At 36.4% G+C, this 27,808-nt stretch overlaps 1 protein-coding gene across 1 annotated transcript; it reads right to left on the bottom strand.

Moving 5' to 3' along the window:
• Nucleotides 1–2,157: 2,157 nt before the first annotated feature.
• Nucleotides 2,158–6,831, bottom strand: LOC141684611 (calcium-transporting ATPase 4, plasma membrane-type-like). Its single transcript, XM_074489666.1, has 7 exons — nucleotides 6,574–6,831; nucleotides 5,941–5,995; nucleotides 3,894–5,842; nucleotides 3,643–3,801; nucleotides 3,264–3,435; nucleotides 2,865–3,163; nucleotides 2,158–2,719 (listed from the first exon to the last, which is right to left on the bottom strand). Exons 1-7 carry the CDS (start codon nucleotides 6,757–6,759, stop codon nucleotides 2,414–2,416), a joined length of 3,126 nt encoding a protein of 1,041 aa, XP_074345767.1. The 5' UTR covers nucleotides 6,760–6,831; the 3' UTR covers nucleotides 2,158–2,413.
• Nucleotides 6,832–27,808: the final 20,977 nt, after the last annotated feature.

The raw sequence follows: 27,808 nt of genomic DNA, 5'->3' as shown, positions 1-27,808 counted from the left end.
CATACCCTCCCAGCTCGGCTCTTACATCGATCCGTTAAATCCTCTCGACGATGTCCATCGAAAGCAACCGCATCTTGAGGAAGATGAAAAAGGTTAAAAACCCTCAGCGGCACAGTAGTCCCACCCGTCCAACGTTCGTTGGGTTGAATCTCGACCCTCACAACCTCTTTCTTAGATCGAGGATCGATGGTAGGAACCATTTTCTCCCTGTTGCCAACCAATGTGAGGGTTCTGTTCATTCCACCAACCGGCACGTTCGCCTCACCAAACCCACCATCTCTAAAATTTTCCTCTTCCACCTCTCGACGACCCCTCTTGCGAGTATTCAGGTCAGCCGGCTCCACATCCGACACAGCTTTCCCAGGATCTTCTACAACTTTATTTCCTTGGTCATCCAATAACTCGATCAACATAGAATGCCCAACCCTCGACGGGCTGGAGGGGCACCATCGACACCCTTCCTCGATGCTCGCTTAACAAGCAACATCATAGCCTTGTCCATCTCCCCTTAACCCCGCTGTTCAGAATCTTCTCCAAAGAAGCTCCAGCCACTAATACCAAACAAAACAAAAGAAGGGTTCAGCACGAGTAATATTAATGCAAGAAACAACAGTAAAAAAAAGGGGAGAGAAGGAAGTAATACAACAATAAATATGAGATAACAGGAAAAACGAATCACTAGAAATCCCCCCTTACAATCATGCATTTCTAAAAAATCAGGTTCCTTAAAAACTAAAGATGAATATACACAGATGTCAATCCATGAAACCCGTTCAAATACTTCACATCACACTTCTCGATATTATTCAAGTAGTCGATAGTAAGTTGACTTACTTTCCCACACAGTTTCACAAATTCTAAATCCGGTCCCCCAAAATACAACCACTTGGAGTGATACCCCGAGTTAGAGGACCTAACACTGACAATCTTAATCCATTTGTAAGGACAGTCAAAATAAACTTGTTCATCGTGATACCTAACAGCATAAATTGAGAAGAAAAGCTTAAACGAAGGAATCAAGTCTCTATCACAACAGAGAGCGACGAACCCACTAAGCTGCGCGAGGGAATTGGGCGTCAACTGACTAACCCCGCAACCAATGGCCTCGAACATCGCCAAGAAAAACGGATGCATATGTAGCCGGAGCCCGAAGTGAAAAAGTATTATAGGTATCCCGGGCATCCCATATTCCGACATCATCCATACCCTCTCATAAGCCGTCGGCACTCGATAACGATAACCATTCGATAAATCACGTATGATTTTAACTTACTTAATGGAGGATCCTTGGTAATATAATAACTTAAATAATTCAAACTCGACTTATCCCCAAACTCCTCCATACCCGCACGAAGACTATGCTCAACAACTCGACGCCTCCTTTCTAACGTTCGAGGGCTCAAAGAGGGCGAGGGAAGAGGTCCTGTAGGAACACCCCTCAACAATTCATCTTCGTTCATAAAATCAAAAGACCCACACTGCTCTAAATCGGGAATCTCCAAATCATTCAAATTCAAGAAAGATTTCTGATCACCTTCCTCGAGGGGCCGTTTACCAGGATCTCGACCAGAGACAGTACGGATAGAAGAGGAACTAGATTGATCCATTGATAAATAAAAGAGGAAATCGATGTAGCTAATCAAGAATAAATCACAAAAAATAGGAAGTAATTCAGTCTAGAAAGGAAAGGAAACTTACAGGAAATGGCTATAGAGGCCGAACTTTAGAAACTGGATAGAACTCCTCCGGACAGGCGCGACAACGTTGATAAAGAAGGAGGAGGAAGCCGAACAGACAAATCCCCAATCAATAACTCCCACAAAATAAAAAGCAAAACAAGTCAATTTTTTTTAAGTACTTATACACCTAAAAAAAGAAAAAGGAGGGACAACGCACACACATTCACTCATATTTTCTTTGTCTTCGTCTTTATTTTCTTGTTTTTTACTAACACTTATTTTTTTTTATTTCAATTTCTTTACTCATGTTCTCAATTGCCAGGTCAAGAAACAAATAAAGCGCAAATCTAAAAGATAGTTGCTTAAACTAGAAGGGGGACAAATGTTGGACCAAGACAAGACGGCCCAAATAAGTCATAGTTAGAATAATTATGGAACATAATGTAAAGTCCAAGAAGACCCAATTTGTAAAATAAAACCCATTTGGGACTTGGTATAAATAGAAGACAACCTCATTGAAAGGGGTTGGCAAATTAAAGTAAAAAGATCATCTTCTAAAATTATAGTCTTAATAATATAATAATATAATAATATCGTAGGATTATCACTATATATGTCTCTTGTATCAATCCGCTGATAAGTAGTGTATATTAGTCAAAACTTTCAGCATGTTTATCATTCTTGTAAATGAAATGCCTGCAAAAATGTTTGAAGATATTAGTAATTTCTGTATTTCATGCCAGATCAGGACCACTTGGGAGTTGTTCATAGCCATCATGTTGCTGGGGATGCTTGTCGGATGATACAGAAATTAACTTGAGAAGAGCTCCAATGGGTAAGCTTACTGCTCCCATCAAAATACTAGCTATCCATAAGTCTTTACTCAGTGGCACAGTTTCTGCAAATGTACCTAAAAATTCTACAATGATGATTTGAAATGTCACTGTCGACACCATTACAATCATGAACACCCAACTGTCAAACATTCCTCGAAATATATTTATCTTCTCCATATCCCTGCTGTTAATTTCATTGAAAACCTAATAAAATTACATGAAATTTGCGTGTGAGATTGTTAGGTTTGGAATTGTAGTTATGTAGCTATATTTTACAACTTCTACAAACTGAAATATATGTACTCCCTAATGTATAATTAGGTAGATCGATGAGCTATATGAGTGGTACCTGGAAAAACACAAAAGTGTTGAATATCAGTGTGTTGAGAACAGAAAGAGAATCAGCACCATGGAGGTGAAGGAGTTGCTTCCCACAAAACTTAAGAATGCCAAGAACAATAAGCTGGTAAATGCTTTGGCCAATGATGTTCCTCCACATAATCCTCGTTATGAAGTTAGTGTTCCTACTAACAGGGGGGCTCTGCATTAGCTCATCAGTTGGAGGTTCTGTGGCAAGTGCTAATGCTCCAAGAGTGTCCATAATCATATTAACCCAAAGTAACTGCACAGCCGTAAGAGGAGCTGATCCTGAACATTGATCATATAGAAAGATTATGATTAGTTGGATGTCTGTTCGACTCCAAAAAGACATTCGTGAATAATAAAAATGGAGTTTAGACAACAGAACCTGACACACAGGCTGAAACAAAATTAGTCATGAGTGCGACAACATTGACAGTTAACTGAAACTGTACAAATTTCTGAATGTTGATGTAAACTGATCTACCCCATTTGGCCACTGTCACTATTGTCTTAAAATTATCATCCATGACCACTATATCAGAATTTTCTTTTGCAACCTGTACATAAGAAGTAAAAGCATAACCAGATGCCGAATCAGATAGAACATACTGTATGAATTTCATGATTTGTTTGTCAACAAACTATCAACTTTTTAAGTAGGACTTTTAGTTGTGAAGTTCGATGCTTTAACATTCGTCTTTGGACTTGGTATTGCATTTATGACTAAAGTTTTGAAGTTGCTTAATCTTTTGAAAAGGACAAACCTCTGTTCCTGCGATGCCCATAGCTAGTCCAATATCTGCTTCGTGTAAAGCAGGAGCATCATTTGTTCCATCACCAGTCACTGCCACAACTTCCTGGAATTCATTTCGCAACAACTTCACTAACTTGTGCTTGTCCAATGGCAATGATCGAGCCATTACCTTATCCACAAGAAAATTTTGTTATTGGTAAGGTAAAAAGATGTAATCATTGAATTCAAACAAATATTTATTCACTTTTGTTATTTTTGAACCTGTAGTTTAGGTATAATATCTTGCAACTCCTGGACACTTTTATCTCGAAAATTTGGTCCTTCTATAGCCACACCATCATCTGTTAAAATACCACACTCTCTAGCAATGGCCTTAGCAGTATGAATATTGTCACCAGTTACCATCCGAACCTTAATTCCAGCATTTAAACAAGTTCTTACAGCTTCCCTTACCCCAGGGCGAACCGGATCTTTAATTCCAACAACTGCAATGAGGGTATAGTTACTTTCAGGAATATGATCCTCATTGGACTGTGAAGTTTCCATGTCCTGGAAAGCTAAACAAAGAGTTCTGAGAGCTTCAGATGCAAAACCATTGATCACATTTGTAATTTTCTTCCGCTGTTCTTGAGATAAGGGCGCGGATTCACCATTTTTGCTAACAATCTTATCACACATTCCTAAAATTATTTCTGAAGCCCCTTTACAAAATGCTTGATACCCACCACCTGGAAGAGCAACGACCACTGACATCTTTTTCTTGACGGAATTAAAAGGCTCAACTTTCACAATTTTAACCTGTTTGCATTGCGCCATATAATCACCTTGGAATAGCAATGCAAACTCTAACAAAGCTGATTCTGTAGGAGACCCCATAATGTTAATCTTACCATTTTTATCTTTCACAACCTCAGAATTAGTATTAAGAAATATGGAATGCAAAAAAATACTCAATAATTTCTCTGATATTGATCTCTTCAAAGCATTTCCAGTATTATCTCCACTTCCTATCTCCCTAGCTTTATCGCATATCCAAAGTTTGGTAACCACCATATGATTTGTAGTCAAAGTTCCAGTTTTATCGGTACAAATGCAGCTAGCAGAACCCATTGTCTCGCATGCTGAAAGATGCCTAACAAGCGCCTTGTCATTCATTAACTTCTGCATTGCAAAGGCCAAACTTAGTGTCACTGCTAGTGGTAAACCTTCTGGAACTGCTACTACAAGTATTGTCACGGCGATTGCAAAGAAATTCAAAAGATTCAAAGCATCAGACATTGACCATTTATATATCTCATTATTAAGCGACTTCACAACAATAAATCGTGTTGTCATAACAAAAAATGTCAGAACAGCAAAAACCAGCCCAATTTTCCCAATAATTGTTGCAACACCATTGAGTTTCACTTGCAGTGGAGTCTCATCGTCTCCGCCATCACTTAAAGTCACCATAAGTCTTCCCCACTCAGTCCTCATACCAACAGATGTCACCAGCATTTTTCCAGAACCATCTTGTACTTTGGTCCCGGATAAAAGAAAAGGATTTTTCTCATCCACATTAACAGGCTCACTCTCCCCAGACAGACTTGATTCATCAATTGTAAGACTATAACCAGATATAAAAAGCCCATCTGCAGGAACTTGATCTCCAATAGACAAATGAACAATGTCTCCAACTACTAAATCATATATTGACACTTTTTGTCTGCTTCCATCCCTTGTTACCTGTATCATAATATTCTTTTTTTCCCTGTCCAAGTCTTTGAATTGTAAGGACTGTTTGTAATCACTAATTGCAGTAACCATTACAACCAAAAGTATACATAATATGATTCCAACTCCATCATACATACCTTTAGGCCACCCTTCAGTAGCAATACCAACACCAACAGAAATAACAGCACATACCATAAGAATTATAAGTGTCATATCTTGAAGTGCTTCCCATACAAATATCCAAAATGGTTTCATGGGCTTCTCTGCGACGCGATTATAGCCATAAATTTCTTGTCTTTTTGGTACATTTCTTGACATTACTCCATCACTGAGAGACACTTTTAATTTTGATGCAAATCCTTTTATGCCTCCATGCGGATCCAATTTCTTTATATCGTGCGACTGATTTATGCTTTCTAGCTCTTCTGGTTCAATTTCAAATCCAGCATTTTTTACTCTATCAGAGAGCTTGTAATCAGACTTAATGCTAACAGCTGCAGTTCACAAAAAGAATGTAAATGAAGAAAATACAGATAGGTTCATTCATTTAAATGAACAAAATAATGTGCAGAAAATACAATATATACCATACCATCAATGAAATGTAATGCTGCTTTTTGTACATACAGGGCTATTCTGACTTTTTCCTGAAAACAAGAATTGTTTACAGCATGAATATTTATAAAAGACATGAACAAAAAAAATATAAACAAACTAGTAATTTTTCTGAAAACAATAAATGTTTGCAGTGTATGTGTAGTGTGTAAATAAATACAAACTAGTACTTTGTGACTGAGAACATCCATGAAAGTTATATGCAGGGGAGGTAATATAATTTTAAGATGAAAATATCAGAGAGATATAAAAGAAAAGAGGAATAAGGCTGACTTAGGTTAATACAAGTAATTATATATTTAACGGTTCAACCTTAAAACCGATTAGGATCTTTTTCACAATATATGTAAACTGTAAAGTAATTAGTATTTTTAGTATCAATGCATAAAATTCATTTTTTATGTGTCCGCAATTCTTTTTGTTATATGATATGTTACGGAAATTATTTATCCTTTAGCATAAGAAATACTACTGACATATGTATTTCTAATATTAATATATTAATGTTTATACTTATTTAATTTAGGTTTTAATCCTTTAAAACACTGTTGGCCGCAAATGTTTAGATGTTGAGTATGTATAAAAGTGTACATAAAACATATGTAATAACCTGAATATTTTGACGGTTGCGGCCAGCCTCGGCACGCTTGGCAAGATCAGCAACCATACGAAATCTGCGACGAGGATTCTTGACCAGCCAAACAGCATTTCTCCATCTTTGTAAGGCCTCTTCCGATGGATTCTTTGATTCTACTGCAAAGTGTCTCTTTAAATACTCCTCCATATACTCTTCCATTTTTGTTTTCTTTGATAACAAAATAGTTCGGTTTAATTAGAGATTAATTTGGTGTCGATGATAAGTATGCTCAATTCAACTGAATGTGAGATTTTGGTGTTAAGTGTACATTGGAATGCTTCAAATTAACCCCATCCGCTATGGGCGGGAAGATGGGCGGGTACATCTAGTATCTATAGCCTATATTGGATGAATTGTTTAGTAGCATATAACACGTGTTTTATTTTAAAATACAAAATTAAAATATATTTCAATAGTTGGAAAATAAAATTGAAGAATATACTAAGTTATAATAATACATGTTTTATGATAATATGAGACTTCACTAAAAATAAATAATATAATATAATATGTTGTTTACGGGACTCAAATCCTGAACCTATAGAAATTGTTAAAATAAAGAACATTTAAATATAATACGCTATTGACGTGATTCGAACCCTCAACATATCATAGTAGTTTAAATATTAATATAATATTATTTTATTGTTGCATCCGACGGTTGCCATCCGACGGTTGCCATCCATCCAGCTTTAGATCTGATGATTGTTATTTGTCGTACTAACAACTATAATATAATATGTTGTTCATGAGGCTCGAACCCTGAACATGTAGAAATTGTTAAAATAAAGAACATAAAAGTTTAAATATAATAAGCTATTGACGGGATTCGAAACCTGAACCTATGAGAGCAGTTTAAATATTAATACAATATTATTTTATTATTGAATCCAACAATTGTCATCCATCTAGCTTGTTATTTTCCGTACCAAACAACTGTAAGGAAATACCACCTAACAACCAATAGATAGAGGTGAGCATAAAAATCCAATAACCGGATTATCCGAATTTCCGATCCGGTATCCTATTTAAAAAAATCAGATAATTAGGATATTTGATCCGAATAATTCGGACCGGATATCGGATCCGGTTTTTTTATATATATTCAGATTTGGATCCGGATCACAACTTTTCATAAATTCGGATATCCGGATCCGATCCGGTTTTTACTTTTTTTAATAAAAAAATTATATATATAAATACATGATAAATTATATTTATTTTAGATTTTTTAAAAAAATATTTAGTGACATTTTGATTGTTTCTCTCTGGGACTTTCAAAGTTTTAGGATAATATCTAATTGACTCATCATTCCTTCATTAGTATTATTAACAAATTTGATATAAGTGTGTAATATCAATATTAACAAGTTTACATTGACCATGCTTGCAAATTCGACATAAGTGATAGTAAGAAAGATAGTAAGAAATAATCATTTATGTTTGATGAGTATTCTAAAAACTAGATAACAACAAATGTAATACAAGTGTGCAATAAGAAATATGTTTATATTCATCATGTTCACTAATTTACAATCGATGTTTATATTAAATTAATTTATGTGTCACCATTTTTCCCAACTAATAATATGATGACAAAATTATAGTTTCATACATCATTATTTTCAACACTTGTCCCGTAAATCCTAATTTTCCTAAACAACGGAAGTTTTAAATGGACCCGGATAATCCGATTTCTGGTCCGGTTTAATCTGATATCCGTAGGGGTGAGCAAAAAAAAGTCAAACCGACTGAACCGGACCGAACCAAACCGACCACACCGCCTTTTTCGATTTTTTCGGCGGTTCGTTTTGGTCTAGGTTTGGTATGAATAAAAAATCGTTATTTTACGGTTCGACCTGGTTTTCATCTCCAAATTGGACCGTTAAGGTCGAACCGAACCGTTTGAATATATATTAATATATTTATTATAATTATATACCATTTTTATGTATATATATATTACTTAAGTTTATTTTATACTTTATATATTTGTTTTATAATGAATATCTTCAAATTAGTATTTTACATGTAAAATTTGTATTCTAAATTTTAAAAAAATAATAAAATTTATATTTATGTATTTAGTTAGGTTTCAAACCTTTACCGACCGGACCAAACTGTTAAATCGCGGTCTGGTCTAGTCTGGTTCGAAATTTCAAACAGTCTGGTCCGGTTTTGTTGTGCAAGACGTGCATGTACAATAACAAGACTATGTCAAATTGACAATTCTAAGTAAGTTGTATTGTAATCTTAGTTTGCATATCGTATTGTAACATTTAAAGTCTGTAAAAATGTCAAAGAGTAGACTGGAGTCTTTTTCTTTAAACAGTATCAAGCCTAAGAATTCTATCTGAAAGAAGATCAAGAAGATCATGCCTTAAAAGAATTATGAAGAAGCTTGGAGTTAAATAAATCTTTTTTGAGAAAAGTGTTCTAACTCAAGATCTCTACAAGTCACAGATTTAGTGTTATAGAGAAGTCATTCGAGAACTCTAGAATGACTTATAGAGAACTCAGGAAAGCTACTAGAGAACTCAGAGATATCGACAAGCCAAATTGAAGACATGAAGATTGGAGATATCGACAAGTCATTTCTTTACTAGAGAACTCAGAGTTATCGACAAGTAAAATTTCACTAGAGAACTCAGAGATATCGACAAGTCAAAATTCACTAGAGAACTCTGAGTTGTCGACAAGTCAAATTTCACTAGAGAACTCAGAGATATCGACAAGTCAAAAATCACTAGAGAACTCTGAGTTATCGACAAGTCAACAAGTCACTAGAGAACTCAGAGATATCGATAAGCCAAGTTGAAGATATGAAGATGAGAGATCTCGACAAGCTAAATTGTCTTATAGAGAACTCAGAGACCTCTACAAGTCAAATCAACTATAGAGTAATGAGAGATCTCGATAAACCAATATACTTATCAAGATGTCAAGTTCTCTATATACCAAACTGGAGATCTCGAGGTAAAACCCAAAATATAAAATGCAGACCAGTTCAATATCCAAGATTAACAATCAACAAATAATCCAACCAGTTGGATTGACAAGCCTACAAAAAGTTGTTTGAAGAGTGTGCAAGATCAAGGGTGAAGATTAACTGACATAGGAAGATCAAAGTTAACACAGTATGCAAAGATATGTTAAGCCAGAAATGGAAGATATACTTTTCCTAAAATGGAATGATAAGTGACAGTTTACTAAAGTGAATAGCATCTCTTATTATACACTGTGTAAACCAGTAGTTAACTATCATATAAAGTTAACACTGGTCCTTTGTTAGATGTAACAATTAGATCAGGAAATTCTTGTACTCTCTCAAGAAAGAAGCTAAACTCTTTATCAACAAAGAGCCTAGAAATTTTGTAGCAAAATATTCTTAATTTTAATATAAAATTAAGTGAGTTTTGAAATATCTGTGTTATTCATTGTTGCATGTTCAATTTAAGTCTTAACATATTTTACTACAAGATTTGATTTACTTTGTTCACAACCATAAATATTTCAAGAAAAGCAGAAAAATATAAAAACACATTCACCCCCCCCCCCCCCTTCTGTGTGTAATTCATTACCTAACAAGTTGTATCAGAGCAAAATCTTAAAGTAAACAGTTTCAAGATCTCGGAAGAATGAATACACAGAAAATCAGTAGCATCAAAATCCCTACTTTTGATAAAACTAACTACACTCTATTGAAGAAGAAAATGTTGTTGTTTATCAGGATGACCAATCCACTCTACATTTAAATTCTTAAAAATGGGTCCTTCACTCCTATGGTTAGAGTTGAGGAATCTACAGATGGTGATATGGTTATTCCAGCTCATTGTGCTCCAAAAGATCCTTCTGAGTACACTGAGCCTGAGAAAGAAAAAGTTTCCCTAGATAGTGGCTTGCAGCTAATATTAATAGAGTCACTTGACAATGTAATGTACAATAACATTTTCAAATGTGACACTGCTAAGCAGATCTGAGAAAAGATTGAAATACTCTGTGAAGCAATTGAGAAAGTTAGATCTAATCAAAGAAGGATACTGATTTCACAGTATGAGGGTTTCATGGCTAAGCCAAAAGAAAGTATCATTGATGTGTTTGAAAGGTTTAACAAGCTGATAAATGACTTGTAACTCCATGACAAATACTATGAAGCTGAAGAAGTGAACTTGAAATTTTTGGTTACACTCCCTGATCATTGGGAACAAAAAATTTCAGCAATCAGAGAAGGGAGAGGCTTGAGCAGAATAACTCTGAAAGTTCTGTATGGAATCTTAAAAATATATGAATTAGAGATGATTCAAAGTAAATCATTAAGAGTTGGTCAAGGGCATGTTGTATATGGTTCAAGTGCTCTAATTGTCAATGAAAGCCAGACCTCTAATGATGAGTCAAGATCCCAGACTCCAGTTGCCTCAGCAAGTGAGCAAAGAAATAATGATTCACAGGAATAAGTCATACCGAAATTGGAAGAATATGACTTCTACACCTTGGATGAACTTAATAATCTTGATCAGTCAATGGCCTATCTGGAAAGAAAGTTCTTTAATATTAGAGTAGAGAAGCCAAGATTCTTCAAGGGTAAGGGACAATCATTCAACAAAGACAGCAGCTGGAAAGGAAAAGGGAAGTACACAACTGATAGCAAAAATGGTTATAAAACTGGATCTATTGACGGATCAAAGATAAAGTGCTTCAAATGTGATGAACTAGGCCATTTTGCTACAGAGTGCAGGAAACCCAAGAAAGCAAAGAAAGACAAAGCTTATCTTGAACTGGAAGCAAAGTATGAAGCTCTTCTGAAGAAATAGCAAAGCAAAACTTATATTGCAGAGGGAAAAAGTTGGGATGACTCTAATAAAGATGAAAATGAGGAAGTTAGAAATTATGCACTAATGGCCTTGGAGCAAGGAGAATCATCCTCATCAAAATCACAGGTACCAACTCTCACTACCATTGATTTAAATATGAGTCAATATAAGGAAACTGTAGAGAAGATGAGCACAGAAATGTTTCACATTCATACAATTGTGGTTGCTGCTAATGAAGAGGTTAGCAGACTGATTAAGATAAATGAGAAGCTTGAAAATGAGAAACAAGAAGCTGAATTGTTGTTGGTAGAGCTTGAAGTTGTAAGACAAGAGAATGCATATATGAAGAACAAGCTCAAGTGTGTAAGTAAAATTGAAGCAGTGTTAAGGGAGAAGCTGGAAAAGAATGAAGTGAAGTTGAAGTCCTTCAAGAAGGCATCTGAGTTGGTTGGACAATACCATGAGAAAAACAAGCCATGTGCAAATATTGCTAATTGTCTTAATTATGATGCCTTGAACAATAAAAAGAAAGATATAGGTTGTTTCACCTATGTTCAAGGCATGTGAAGTTTACTTCAGTGAAGAAGAGTTGACTATCAAGCAAGAAATTACAGATGAAGACAATGAAAAGAAAAATGTAGAAGCAACTCAATCTTCCAAAGCTGAAGAGAATCTCATGGACAGCCAAGGTTTCAAGACACATGTCAAAGAAACCAAAACTGAAGATGCAAGAAAGAAGAAGAAAAATAGAAATGGGAAAATTGGGATAAATAAAAGCAACAATTTTGCTTATGTTGCAGATGCTCCAAGAAAGAAATTTGAGAAATGTAACTCTGTGAATCACCCAACTCACCTTTGTAAAAAGGTTGTTAGAAAGCCAGTTGAAAGAGCCTGCAAATACAATGAAGCAGATGCAAATGATCCCTACTCATTCTGTGACAAGTTTGATTGCATTCCTTGCAGCTTGAAAGTAATGAAAAGTTGCCACAAGCTGAGAGTAGACATTAAAGTAACAAAAATTTGGTCTAGAGCAAAAAGGGAAAATGTACAATAGTCAATGAATTCTATTTTATCTGAAATAACTCATTCTACTTCTGCTAAATCAGTTAACAAGAAGAAAGTGCCTAACACTGCTTGGGTTGCTAAACATACTTAAAACTCATTGTGTGAAGGGCAAAATGAAGAAGGTCATATAGATCATAGACAGTGCATGTTCCAGATATATGATAGGTGATAAGGCCCTGCTATTACAGTTTGAGGAGAAGGCTGGCCCTTTGGTGACCTTTGGAGACAACAACATAGGATTCACAATGGGATATGGCAAGATTGTTTCTGGAAATGTTGTCATTGATGATGTAGCACTAATAGCTGGTCTTGAAGTGAATCTTCTCAGTGTTAGCCAATTTGCAGATAAAGTGTTATTTCTAGAGAACTAACAATGAGATTTACAGAAGGGGGGTTGAATGTAAATCTCAAAACTTTTTCAAGTTTTGAGCAGTTTATAAAGACTGTGTGTTCAAGATGAACAAGTGTGTGAATTGCTTTAAGCTGATACAGACATATATATATTCAAACACAAATGTAAAGAACACAATAAACCTTTAAAAACTTTTCTGGTGGATTTGTTGTTCCACCAGAGATGGTATTTCAGAAATTCTGTGATCTAAGAATTTGATCACAGCTGCATCCTAGTACAAACTAGATAATTTTTCTCTCAAGATTTTTCTAAACAGCTCTGGAAAAATTCTTATCTAATTACTAGCTACTACTTGGTTTATATGTTACCAAGTTTACAAGTGAAGACAAGGATATATATAATAATAAAGTAAGATCTCCACTTGTTTCTTCTCCAGTTCACTCCAGTACTTTGTTGACTTAATGTCTCTTTATACTAGAGTAGAACGGCTGCTTTTCTGATGTTCCTGAAATTAGGCTGCCACATTTCAGTAATCTCTGTTCACCCACGTGCCTCTGTTTGTAGGTACAACTACCACTTATCAACGGTTAATCAACAGAACATCCGTTGAAGCCTTCATCCGTTGATGCACTCATCCGTTGAAGGATGTTATCCGTTGAAGCTTTAGAGACATCCGTTGAAGCTTAGCTTCTCATCCGTTGAAGGTCTTTAAGTCATCCGTTGATACCACTTCATTTATACAAAATTACAAGGCATGAAATATTTACAATTGGCCTTCCTATCTGCATATCTTCTAGTAGTCAACATGACTCATAGTTTCTCTCAACTTCTAAGAATTACATCTTAAATACAGAGACTGAAATATGCTACAACACTAGACTTATTTCTAAGTAAAGCTACACCATCAACGGATAGCCAAAGTGGTCTTATCTGTTGAGGCTACAGACACTGAATTTCTACTTAAGTGTTTTGTTAAACATATCATCAAACTAATGCACATATATTCCTAACAATCTCCCCCTATTTATGTCTATAAGAATTGTAGGCATAAATTCAGGGTTAACTTGATGATAACAAAACACTTAACAGATATATGAATTGAAACTAAGTAGAAATTTGAAAATGCTGCAAAAATGTATGTACTAGGAGGAAATTGAAGATTTACAGTATTTCCAAGGATACTCCTTTAGCCTGAGCAAATCATCTTTTTCTTCTTTGTTCCCTGGTTTTCTTTCCTAGCCCTTTGTCATTTTCCTCAATTTGGAGTTGGAGTTGTCTGAAGAATTCAGCTTCATCTTCAACACTGATATCCAACTTAGATTGCATTTCCTTGAGAGTTTCATTGCTGGCAATCTTGAGTTGGTCTTCAAGTCTGAAAAATCTTCTGACTCCTTTATCATCTCTAAATTCCATCAACCAATGAGGTGATTTGTGAATTGTAATTCCCCTTTCTTGAATGAGTAAAGTCCTGGGTAAAGCATTGGGCTCCCTCCAAGTTTTCCTTATATTGGCAATCTTGTTGAGAATTTCAGTCTTGGCAGTTCTGGTAAAGCCAGAATCCTTTTGTATAGCTGAAAAGACTCTAATCAAGGTAGAGTAGCCTTCATTCAGAATCCTGTGGAGAGGCCATGTTCTTTCCCCAGCTCCTTTGTATCTGAACACTAATCTCTCTGGTAGCTGTCTGTAAGCAGCTATTCCTCTTACATCCTCCAGCTCATCCAGATAGAGTTCAATGTCTGAAATTTCTTTTATGTCACAGATGTGAACATAATCATCTTTAGAAATGGATGGCTTAGGCTTAGGCTTTTGTTTTTGAGTGAATTTCTTAGAGGTTATGGGAGGTGTAGATTTGGGTTTTCTTTTCTGTTTCTTTGGTAGTGGAAGAGTGGTTAGAAAGGTAGGCAATTTGATGGTGTCCCAATCAATAGGTTCCTCTTTTGGAATGATTGGTTCACCATGGATGTTTATAGTGGGATTAGCAACAAGAGGTTCAGGTATGAAAGGTAGTGGTTTAGATATAGATTTGGTTACTTCAGTATTATCTTCACTCCTTCTATGTGCCTTGGCCTTTCTTCTATTTCCCTTCTGCCATTCCTCTCTTTCTTCCATACTCTCACCAAATATACTCCCAAAAACCTCATCTAGGTTTGCAATCTTGTCTTCACCCCTGACTTCAATTCCTTTCTCTTCTTCAACTTGACTTGACTTTAGCTGTTGTTCAAGCTTTGCTTGTGCTCTTTTGTCAGCCTTTAGTTGCTTGACTTCTTCCTTCTTGGCTATTGAGAATTTGGGATGTCCTTGCATCACACATATGCTCTTTCCCTCTCTAGAGATAATAGCCCTATTTCTCCTTACAGCCTCATCCATGGTCTCTTCGAGATAAGCAATACTCCTACCTAAAAGCTTGTTCTCATCAGCTTTTGGAGGAGGAAAGTCCACTTCTTTTAAAGGATTCTTTGTAGAGTCCTTATTGGATCTTTTATTGGGCTTGAGAATTATAGCTTGTAGTTCTTTGGAAGAAGCTTCTCCATCCTTATGTCTCCCTACTGACTTGAGCTCCATGTTGATTGGTTCAATCTTTGTGCTATATTTCACAGATGTTGATTTATCTTGTGTAGAGCCAAACAACAGTTGCAACCTTTCATCAATTCTCCTCCTTTGCTCTTTCACTTGAATTTCAGCTGCTGCTAGCTGAATCAAATCAATTCCATCAGGCTTTCCTTTGATTTGAATGATTGGAGAAGTAGTGATGGCAGGAACTAGCACTTTAGATATTTTGATTTTTGTAGATGGCTCTCCTTCCCCTTCCCTTTTACTCTCCCCCTTTTTGTTATCATCAAGGAGAGGGGTCAAGCCTTGTGCTTTTGCCAGCTGCATTAGGAGACTGGTTTGAGATTGTTGGTTGTGAAGAATGGTGGCCACAGAATCTTCAATAACTTGAACTCTGTCTTCCAACTTGGCCAGCCTTTTCTCAGTAACTGATTCCTTTTTCAATCTCAAAACCAAGTCCTGCAATGTACCATAGGGCATGACTGAATCCAATTTTTCAGAACTGTAGGATTTCAAGTCAGCAATATCCTTCCTGAGATCATCCATACTCAGATTCTGCTTTACTTGCTGCAACTTCATGAGATGCAGTGAGTCCAGGTGAGCTTGAAGGATAGACTTGATACTTGCATGTGAAGTGTTCTGAATGGCCTGTTGAATAGTGTTGATTTGTTTGACTAAGGAGACATTGAATTCCCCTGATCTATACTCCTTTGTCAAAGCCCATTCAGGTAGATTTGGAATTGAACTAGGGCCTTCATCTCCCCCTAAGTTCATGCTTCCATCAAAAGAAACAGAGTCATCATCATCAGAATTTACTCCAAATTCCTCAGATGGCTCACCAGCTGTAGAAGGCATCTTTTTAATAGCAGCTTTATCCCTTTGAAGAGATTCTGTTGTGTGTACTAGATGTAGTGTCTTTTCTGCCTCCTCATTGCCCTGAGCAGCCAACATTTGATAGGCTGACACAGGATGAGTAAAAGTGTCAGCATCCAAGGAAATGTTATCAATTACAGCTTTGTAATGTTGCTGAAATTGTCTTTCCTTTTCAGCATCATCCACAATCATTGACTCAATAGCAATGGCTGGTTCCACCCTTATATCTACTGTACCTGCCTTTCTCTCTTTTTCTCTATTTTCTTGCATCAGGGGCTCCCCCTGGCTCACACAACTCACTCCCTCACCTTCACCTACTAAGGTGGTACTCCTCTCACTTACTTTTGCCATGCTGGAAGAAATAGCATGCATTTTTGAGCTCTCAATCTCTCCTTTTGCCTGGGAGCAACCCAGCCTCTCACTCAAATTTTCACACCCTTCCCTCAATCCTAAGAGTGATTGCACAGTATTCATGTCTTCTACACTTGGAATTGATTCAGTTATGTGTGGAGAGACTATCAACGGATGTGGAATATCCGTTGAAGGTGAAACTGATGTTATCAACGGATAACTGCTGTTAAGCTTATCCGTTGAAGAGCAACCACTTGTCAACGGATGAGTGATATCCGTTGAAGAAGGGAAAGAAGTTGAAATTGAAAGTGATATAACTGTTGAATCTGTGTAGATTGATTTGAGATGTGGTGACACAGATCCTTCAATTATATCTGAAAGAATTTGCGGGTGATCCAACAAATCATCTAAGAGATGATGATCACCTGTATTTGAGTGGGGCTCCTCCCTGAGTTGTAAAGAGGGAGAATCAGGAATTGATGGGAATAACATATCCATATCCAGAGATGGTGATGAAGTGTTTGGTGATTGATGTGTGATTATTGTGAGAGAATGGGGCTGTGACTCCACATTTATTGGAGCCACATCAAACTGAGTTTGAGAAGGCATAGATACAGATGGATGTATCTGTGCAGTGTGTGCACCCTGTGTAGAAGATTGGGTTCTAGCCTTCTTTCTTCTAATAAAAGCTTTTGTTGGTGAGTGTTTGGCTTTAGTGTCCCTCCCTCGTTTGTTCTGTGTTCCTGGTTGGAAACTATTTTCAATAGTAACATCCTTTTGGGAGGATGCAACTAGGGATGTGCTAGATACCTTTTCAACCACCACAGCTTTTTGAGAAACTGTGGCTTGGCTAGCTTGGGAAGCACTTAACTCTCCTTCCTTATCCTGGGGGTTTCTTTGATGTTCACCCCTCCCCTCACCACTCACACCCTGTTCACTCCCCTCAGGGTTAATGGTTGGTGTTACAACTGTTGTCTTTTGAGAAACAACAGAGGTGGTTTTCTTTGTCTTTGATTTTGAAAGTTTAGTTTTGGTGACCTTGGTAGAAATCTGTTGGGGCATTGTCACAGATTTTATGGCCACACTAGAAGATAAAGAAATAGAGGGGTTGGAAGAAGTAGGAGTTGTAGAAGCAATTACCTCACCTACCTGAGGTGCATTCATGATTGGTAAATATACCAATGGCACACTGCTGTTGAGATCCATTATCAATAAATCTGCAAGAACTCTTTTCTCTTGTGCCCAGCACTTGAGTTTATTATTCTCATTGATTATGACCAAACCTTCAGCAACATGGTTAGCCAATAACATAAAGAATCTAGCATAATAGATGTTATTAGGTCTATTAGCTTTGTTACCTAATCTAGTACCCAATTCTAGCATCACATAGTTGCTAAAGTTAAAATACCTATCAGAAACAAGCATATAGAGCATATTAACAAGAGATGAAGTTATGGCATCAAAATTACTAATTTTCCCAGAGAAAACCTTTATAAAGGCATCCCCAAGAAAACTCCATTCTTTCCTAAGGCCTTTTCTTCTAATACTCCCTAAACTAGCAGAGTTAAGAGAATAACCTATGGAATCTAACATGCTGGATACATCATTATCAGTGTGTGGGGTCATGGCATTGTTCTCAGGTAATTTAAAACATGCTTGTAAATCATCACAGTTAATACATTGATTTTTACCTTTGAGAGTGAAGGAGATAGTCATATCTATGGAGTTGAACTCAGCAGTTGTCCAAATCTCCTCAACTACTTCACAGTAAATCGTTGGGGCTTCCAGCATTGCATAGCTAAGTTTACAGTTTTTGATGAAGTCCATCATTTTGTGATAGTCTGAATGGGCTTCATTCTTTTCTACCAAAGCTATGAAATTGTTCTTCTCATAGATGAACCCAGATTGAGACATAATTTTCACGACTGGTGCCATTGTTGTGAGTAGAAATTGCAGAGAATAACTTGAAGGTTTTGCAGAGAGAAAATGGTAAATGTTTGAAATTTTAAGAAAGCGTAAAGTAAAAATGAAAAATCAGAAGGGCTTATCTGCTTTCAAAAAAAAAATTAGTAAAAGATTAATCAATAAGTATATGTTAGTGAATTTCAGCCGTTTAAGAATAAACTGTAAGTATTCTAACAACTACCTTTAAAACCAATACATACAGATGTATGTATGAGTATCAACGGTTAAGAAATTAGAATCAACGGCTGTGAAACACCTGAATCGACTGATGTGACATTTCAACGGATAAGGCAAATTGTCATCCGTTGAAAGGTACTTCAGTTTTATCCGTTGACGGATAAAAATTCCAGAAATGTATTTGTCTTTCAACGGATAATGAATATCCGTTGATAGAGCAATTTTGACTTTCAATGGATAGGAAACATCCGTTGATGGAATAAACTATGTTAAAAGTCAAATTTGTTCTAGCAACTAATATATTTCAGGCTTCAATTCAAATTGCAATAAGGACATGAATTTTAAGAGTAATTAAGCATACCTAGCTCACTTACTAATCTTGTGAATGTTGATTCATCAAGTGGCTTGGTAAATATGTCTGCAATTTGTTGTTCACTTGGAACAAAATGTAGTTCCACTGTACCATTCATGACATGCTCCCTAATGAAGTGGTACTTGATATCAATGTGCTTGGTTCTTGAGTGCTGTACAGGATTCTCTGTTATGGCTATGGCACTTGTGTTGTCACAAAAGATAGGAATTCTATCAACATGAAGTCCATAGTCAAAGAGTTGATTTCTCATCCATAACACTTGAGAGCAGCAACTTCCAGCAGCAATGTATTCAGCCTCAGCTGTAGAAGTAGAGACTGAATTTTGCTTTTTGCTAAACCATGATACAAGCTTGTTTCCCAGGAATTGGCAGGAGCCTGTTGTACTTTTCCTGTCTATTTTGCAACCTGCATAGTCTGCATCTGAATAACCAATTAGATCAAAGCCAGATTCTCTAGGATACCAAATACCTAAATTTGGTGTACCCTTGAGATATCTGAAAATCCTTTTGATAGCTATTAAGTGAGACTCCCTAGGATCAGCTTGAAATCTAGCACACAGACATGTAGCAAACATTATATCTGGTCTGCTAGCAGTTAAATATAAAAGTGAACCAACCATGCCTCTATAACTTGTAATGTCCACATACCTTTCAGTCTTATTTAATTCAAGTTTGGTGGCAGTGGCCATGGGAGTTTTTGCAGATGAACATTCCATTAAGTCAAACTTCTTTAAAAGATCATGAATATATTTAGTTTGACTAATGAAAATTCCATTACTAACTTGTTTAATTTGTAAACCAAGAAAATAGGTTAGTTCTCCCATAAGGCTCATTTCATAATTACTTTGCATTAGCTTAGCAAACTTTTTACAAAGTTTATCATCTTTAGAACCAAATATTATGTCGTCTACATAAATTTGAACAAGTATACTAGAGCCATTAATATTCCTAAAGAAGAGAGTTTTATCAACAGTACCTCTAGTGAAGTGATTCTCCAAAAGAAATTTTGATAAGGTTTCATACCAGGCTCTAGGTGCTTGCTTCAGTCCATAGAGTGCTTTCAACAGATAATATACATAGTCTGGAAAATTTGGATCTTCAAATCCTGGAGGTTGACTTACATAGACTTCTTCCTCTAATTTCCCATTTAGAAATGCACTCTTGACATCCATTTGATAGACTTTGAAATTGGCATGAGCTGCATAGGCTAGAAAAATTCTGATGGCTTCAAGTCTTGAAACAGGAGCATATGTCTCATCAAAATCTATTCCCTCTTGCTGAGAATAGCCTTTAGCAACCGATCTGGCTTTATTCCTTATGATAATGCCATTTTCATCCATCTTGTTTCTGAATACCCATTTTGTGTCAATAGGACTCTTGTTCTTTGGTTTGGGTACCAGCTTCCAAACTTGGTTTCTCTCAAATTGGTTTAGCTCTTCCTGCATAGCTAATATCCAATCTGGATCCAATAAGGCTTCTTCCACTTTCTTAGGTTCCTCCTGAGATAGAAAACTACTATACAGACATTCATCTTGAGTAGCTCTTCTTGTTTGCACTTTAGATGATGCATCACCAATGATCAGTTCAAAGGGATGATTCTTGGTCCATTTCCTTTGAAGTGGAAGATGTGCTCTAGATGAGGTGGCCTCAGTATTGTCATGATGTGAGACAGAGTGTTGACTAGTTGAAACTCCCCCTGAGTTGTTGGTCCTTTGCAGGGAACTTGGAGTTCTATCAACTGATGATGTAAATCGATTATCCGTTGATAAACTATGATCAACGGATGCTTCATTTAGTACTTCAACGGATGATACACCATGTCTTTCAACGGATACTGCATTGCCTCTATCAACGGATGCAGAATTCTGACTTTCAACGGATGCAGTATTTTGTGCATTATCCAAGGGCATGTTTTGAATCCCTTTTGAAGTGTTATCTCCATCAGTCTCCTCTTCACTATCATCACAATATATCTCAATGTTGTCAAATTTGAGTCTCTCATATTGTCCCTCATCTGTTAGTCCATCAATCTTTTTATCATCAAACACAACATGCACAGATTCCATAACAATGTTGGTTCTTAGATTGTAGACCCTATAAGATTTTCCAGCTGAATAACCAACAAATATCCCTTCATCAGCCTTTGCATCAAACTTCCCTTTATGGTCAGATTGATTCCTTAGTATAAAGCATTTGCATCCAAAGACATGAAGAAAGTTTAGAGTTGGTTTTCTTCTCTTGAACAACTGATAAGGAGTCATGCCTTTAGCTTGATTGATCAAAGAGATATTTTGAGTGAAACAGGCACAATTAACAGCTTCAGCCCAGAAATATGTTGGTAACTTTGATTCTTCAAGCATTGTTCTGGCAGCCTCAATTAAAGATCTGTTCTTTCTTTCAACTACCCCATTTTGCTGAGGTGTTCTTGGAGCTGAGAACTCATGCATGATTCCATTTTCTTCACAGAACAGCCTCATTGATAAATTCTTGAACTCAGTTCCATTGTCACTCCTGATATTCCTAACCTTCAGGTCAGGATGATTATTGACTTGCCTGATGTGATTGATAATGATTTCACTTGCTTCATTCTTTGATCCAAGAAAATAGACCCATGAAAACTTTGAGAAATCATCTACAATCACTAAGCAATATCTTTTTCTTGCAATTGACAATACATTGACTGGTCCAAACAAATCCATATGTAGCAGCTGTAATGGTTCATCAATTGTTGTTTCAAGCTTCTTTTTGAATGATGCTTTCCTTTGTTTGCCTTTCTGACAAGCATCACACAAACCATCCCTTGAGAATTCAACAAGAGGAATTCCTCTTACTAGGTCCTTTTTGACTAGATCATTCATTGTCTTGAAATTCAAATGGGATAGCTTCTTGTGCCATAGCCAACTCTCAACTGAACTTGCTTTGCTGAAGAGACAAGTAATAGATTCTGCATTTGCAGAGTTGAAGTCAGCTAAGTACACATTTCCTTTTCTAACTCCAGTTAGAACCACTTTGTTGTCTTTCTTACTAGTGACAACACAGGCTTCAGAATTGAAGGAAACTGTATTCCCTTTATCACATAGTTGACTGATGCTCAGTAAGTTATGTTTGAGACCATCAACTAATGCAACTTCATCAATGATGACATTCCTTGTTGAAATCAAGCCATATCCCATAGTAAACCCTTTGCTGTCATCTCCAAAGGTTATGCTAGGGCCAGCTCTTTCCTTAAACTCTGTGAGCAGGGAGAAATCTCCTGTCATGTGTCTTGAACAGCCACTGTCCAAGTACCATAGATTTCTTCTATTTCCCTGCACACCATAAAATCAATCAATTTGATTTTGGTACCCAAGTTTCCTTGGGTCCATTCTTGTTAGCCTTTCTCTTAGACTTCATTCCTCCTGCATCTCTAGACTTAGGTAACTTTGAGTCAACCTTGGTCTTGGATGTAGTTGGTTGAGGTGTAGGGTTAGTCACAGAATCATTTAGCACATTTGGAATATGATAAGGCATGGATTGTGCATACATGTTATTCCACATAGGCATATTGTATGGCATTTGAGGCATACTAAATGCAGCAAGATAAGGATTGTTAAAATATGGCATGTTTGCAAAATGTGCATAAGGATTCTGTTGAGACATAGTAGGCATAGCATATAGAGATGATGCAGACATGTTAGGCATGGAAGAGGGTACAGTTATGGGGGTTTTCTTAATAGATTTGCAATTAGCAGATAGATGATTAACACTACTACAATGCACACAGCTTTTTCTAGGAGCATACCTATCAGGTGTGTAATTGTTATGTTTGTTAACACCTACCTTCCCATTTCTGTTAGATTTTCTTTTAGTTTCCTTTTTATCCTCAACCATCTTGAGCCTATTATTTAACTGTTCTAAGGTCATGTGCCCTATATTCACCTTACTGACATCTTTGGATGTGCTTGCCTCTTCTTTAACAAAGTTCTTGGAAGTTGAACCAAACTTTTTGTTGAGTTTCTTTAGATTTTCACTATTAGAAACATCTGCCTGTTTTAATTGAGGAACCTTCAACGGATGCTCATTTTCTTCCTTCAACGGATAACCTTCATCATCCATTGATTCCACATCCGTTGACAGCCCATCAATTAATTCCAGTTTCTTTTTGTTTTTATCCCAGGCAGTTTCACAGAATGATTCAATTCCTTGGACCTTGGCAATTTGAGCACTAACATCCCTAGATGTTTTCCAGGCTTTAATCACCTCTTGCTCTCTCTTTAATTGATTAGAAAGTATTTCTACTTTCTTAATAGATTCAGCTAGTTCATTCTCAACAGATATACAATGCAGCTTGGTTTTCTCTAGGTCAATCAACTTATCTTCTAACATAGCATTTCTATTACTTAAAAACAGATTGTTCTCTTTAATCCTACTATTTTCTTTAGCAAGAGATTTAAGAGACACACGCAAATGATACAATTCAGTAGACATGTCATTAAAAGCATCATTGCACTCTTCTTTAGTAAGTTGTGTTACATCAGTAGTGATTACCTGAGTTGTTACCTGATTGCTTGATGAACTAACTTCATTTTCCTCAGAATCAGCCATGAGAGCTAAGTTGACATACTCCACATCTTCATTCTCTTCCTCTCCATCAGCTGCCCAATCTTTTTCTTGAGTAATGAAAGCCCTTTCCTTTTGCTTGAGCAGATCAAAATATTTCTTCTTGTAATCTACTTGGTCAAATTTCTTCTTTTCAGAAGTTGGCTTTCTGCACTCACTTGCAAAGTGTCCACTTATACCACAATTGAAACACTTGAACTTTGATTTGTCCACCATGTTCTTATGAGGTTTAGTGGCTCTAGTGTTTTTCTTAAACTTCATCTTTGCAAATCTCCTGGACAGAAATGCAAGATGCTCATCAACACTATCAGAGTCATCTTGACTGGAGTTGTCTTCATTCTCAGCAACTTGCTCTTTTCCTTTGCTTGATTCCTGATATCTTGTACCATCTTTGGAGTTTGATGTAGATCTCACAGTTTCTTGTCTGCATTCCCTCTCATTTTCAGCTACCAATGCAACTGAACTTCCTTTCTTTCTCCCCTTCTCCAATACCTCATCCTGTTCCAACTCTAGTTCATAAGTCTTCAAGATTCCATATAATCTTTCAAGAGTGAAGTCCTTATAATCCTGAGAGTTTCTTAAGGAGACAGTCATGGGTTTCCATTCCTTTGGCAAGGATCTTAAGAATTTAAGATTTGAATCCTTCACCTGGTACACTCTACCATACAACTTCAATCCATTCAACAGCTTTTGGAATCTGTTAAATGTGTCATTTAAAGATTCATTTTCTTCAAAATGAAAATACTCATACTGTTGAATGAGAAGCTGCATCTTGTTCTCTTTTACTTGTTCTGTACCTTCACACAGCAGCTGAACTGTGTCCCAAACCTCTTTGGCAGTGGAGCAATTTATCACATTATCAAACATATCCTTGTCAAGACCATTAAACAAAATGTTCATAGCCTTCTTATCCTTGTGGACTTCTTCTGTGTCTTCCATTGTCCATTCTGCTCTAGGTTTTGGAATGGATTGACCAACAGCAATTGTGGCCGTAGCAACTGTGGCTACTTTGTGGGGAATGTGAGGACCATTCTCAATACAGTTTACATAACCTTCATCTTGGGAGAGTAGATGAAGGTGCATTTTCACCTTCCAGTGGTGATAACTGTCTCTGTCAAGAACTGGGATTTTTACTCCAATATCCTTCTTACTCATCTTTGTTAGATTCCAAGATCTTTAAACTCTTTGTTTGTCAAGAGCCTGCTCTGATACCAATTGTTATTTTTAGAGAACTAACAATGAGATTTACAGAAGGGGGGTTGAATGTAAATCTCAAAACTTTTTCAAGTTTTGAGCAGTTTATAAAGACTGTGTGTTCAAGATGAACAAGTGTGTGAATTGCTTTAAGCTGATACAGACAGATATATATTCAAACACAAATGTAAAGAACACAATAAACCTTTAAAAACTTTTCTGGTGGATTTGTTGTTCCACCAGAGATGGTATTTCAGAAATTCTGTGATCTAAGAATTTGATCACAGCTGCATCCTAGTACAAACTAGATAATTTTTCTCTCAAGATTTTTCTAAACAGCTCTGGAAAAATTCTTATCTAATTACTAGCTACTACTTGGTTTATATGTTACCAAGTTTACAAGTGAAGACAAGGATATATATAATAATAAAGTAAGATCTCCACTTGTTTCTTCTCCAGTTCACTCCAGTACTTTGTTGACTTAATGTCTCTTTATACTAGAGTAGAACGGCTGCTTTTTCTGATGTTCCTGAAATTAGGCTGCCACATTTCAGTAATCTCTGTTCACCCACGTGCCTCTGTTTGTAGGTACAACTACCACTTATCAACGGTTAATCAACAGAACATCCGTTGAAGCCTTCATCCGTTGATGCACTCATCCATTGAAGGATGTTATCCGTTGAAGCTTTAGAGACATCCGTTGAAGCTTAGCTTCTCATCCGTTGAAGGTCTTTAAGTCATCCGTTGATACCACTTCATTTATACAAAATTACAAGGCATGAAATATTTACAATTGGCCTTCCTATCTGCATATCTTCTAGTAGTCAACATGACTCATAGTTTCTCTCAACTTCTAAGAATTACATCTTAAATACAGAGACTGAAATATGCTACAACACTAGACTTATTTCTAAGTAAAGCTACACCATCAACGGATAGCCAAAGTGGTCTTATCCGTTGAGGCTACAGACACTGAATTTCTACTTAAGTGTTTTGTTAAACATATCATCAAACTAATGCACATATATTCCTAACATAAAGGCTTCGAAGTTTTATTCAACAAAGAAGAATGCACTTTTATCAGCAAGAAAACTGGTGAAATTGCTCTGAAAGGAGCAAGAAAAGGAAGCTTATTTGTTGCAGACTTGGACTCAACAAATAAGGATGGAATTTGTTGCGTCTACACCAAGGCATCAGAAGAACAAAGCAAGTTATGGCATACAAAGTTATCTCACTTGAATTTCAAGGCAATTAACACCTTGGTCAAAAAGGAGTTAGTAAAAGACATGCCTAATATGGAGTTTGCTCAAGTTGAAGTTTGTGAAGCCTGTCAGAAAGGAAAAATGAAAAGATCAAGTCACAAGTCAAATACTGTGAATTCTATAAGTGCACCTTTGCAACTTATTCACATGGACTTGTTTGGGCCAGTAAATGTCTTATCAATTTCAAGGAACAAATATGCACTTGTAATGGTGGATGATTTCTCAAGGCATACTTGGGTGGAGTTCATGCACTCTAAAGATGAGACTCCTCATATCATAATTGAGCACATAAAGAAGATAGAGAAATAGGCTGAAGATCAAAACTGTGTAAATAGATTGAGAAATGATAATGGAACAGAATTCAGAAATGCAACATTAAGTGAATTCTGCAAAAACAAAGGCATTGTTCAAGAGTTCTCTGCTGCTAGAACACTTTAACAAAATGGAGTAGTTGAAAGAAAGAATAGAACATTAGTTGAAGCTGCTAGAACAATGCTGCAAGATGCCAAGTTACCAACAAGTTTCTGGGAAGAAGCTGTTAACACTGCATGCTATACTCAAAACAGATATCTCATTAACAAGGCCCATGGAAAATCACCTTAATCAAATTAGTGTCTAAGAGAAAGCCTACTGTAAAGCATCTTCATGTGTTTGGAAGCAGATGTTACATTTTAAAAGATAACTCTGAATATGTGGGAAAATTTGACTCAAAGGTTTTTGAAGCAGTTATTCTAGGATATTCATTGGAGAGAACTGCCTACAAGGTCTATGTGATTGATCAAAAGAAGATTATGGAAATTACAGAAGTGACTTTTGATGATGACAAGTGTCCAGGCTTGGAATGCCTTGATGATAATGAAGCTAAATCCCTTGCATTTGAAAACCTCAATATTAACAATGATTTTGTTGTGTATATGTTGTGTACTTGATGATTTCTTGAACAAAATACCTTAGTAGATTTTACTTAGTAAAATAATGTAGCACTCGATGGATAAGATTTATAGTCCTGGCAGATGATTCATTATAGTCCCGACAGATGATGTCTTATTATCCATCGAGTGAGTAGCTTATGTAACAATAAGTCTGTAGCCATTTCTGCATTCACCATTGTGTAGATTCTGTAAGTAGTATTCAAGTCATGTTGACTTTAACTAGATATGCAGAATAGGTTGATTAATTGTACATAGATGATGTCTTGTAATTCTGCATAAGTGAAATGAAGTCAAGTGCCAGTTTGCTACCCGACGGATAACCTACAATGAAGTCGACGGATGATCAAATATACAACCCGATGGATGATCAATATCTCGACGGATGATCAATCTCGACGGATGATCTGGACCCGACGGATGAAGAATTCAAACATCAGTTGACAGTGATAACACAGTCACATGCGTCGAGTGGATGCAAATGGAATGTGGTAGCCTATTCAACTGGGTTTTCGAGAACAAAGAAGCATTGCCATTTCCATGCTATTATGAAGATATTCAAAGATACTGGAATAGAGTAATGAAGTAGCATTGTAATAGATTAGATAGTTTTTGTTTTATTATCTTGTCTTATTACTTTGTAATCTTGGTGATATATAAACCAAGAAGTAGCAATTAGAAACAATAATCTGAGAAAACAACAAGAGA

This window comes from Apium graveolens, chromosome 9, assembly GCF_009905375.1.
Source record: "Apium graveolens cultivar Ventura chromosome 9, ASM990537v1, whole genome shotgun sequence".
In the NCBI taxonomy this organism is placed as follows: Eukaryota; Viridiplantae; Streptophyta; class Magnoliopsida; order Apiales; family Apiaceae; genus Apium; species Apium graveolens.
The sequence above is the reverse complement of the archived record's forward strand: the minus strand, read 5'-3'. Positions and strand labels throughout refer to the sequence as shown.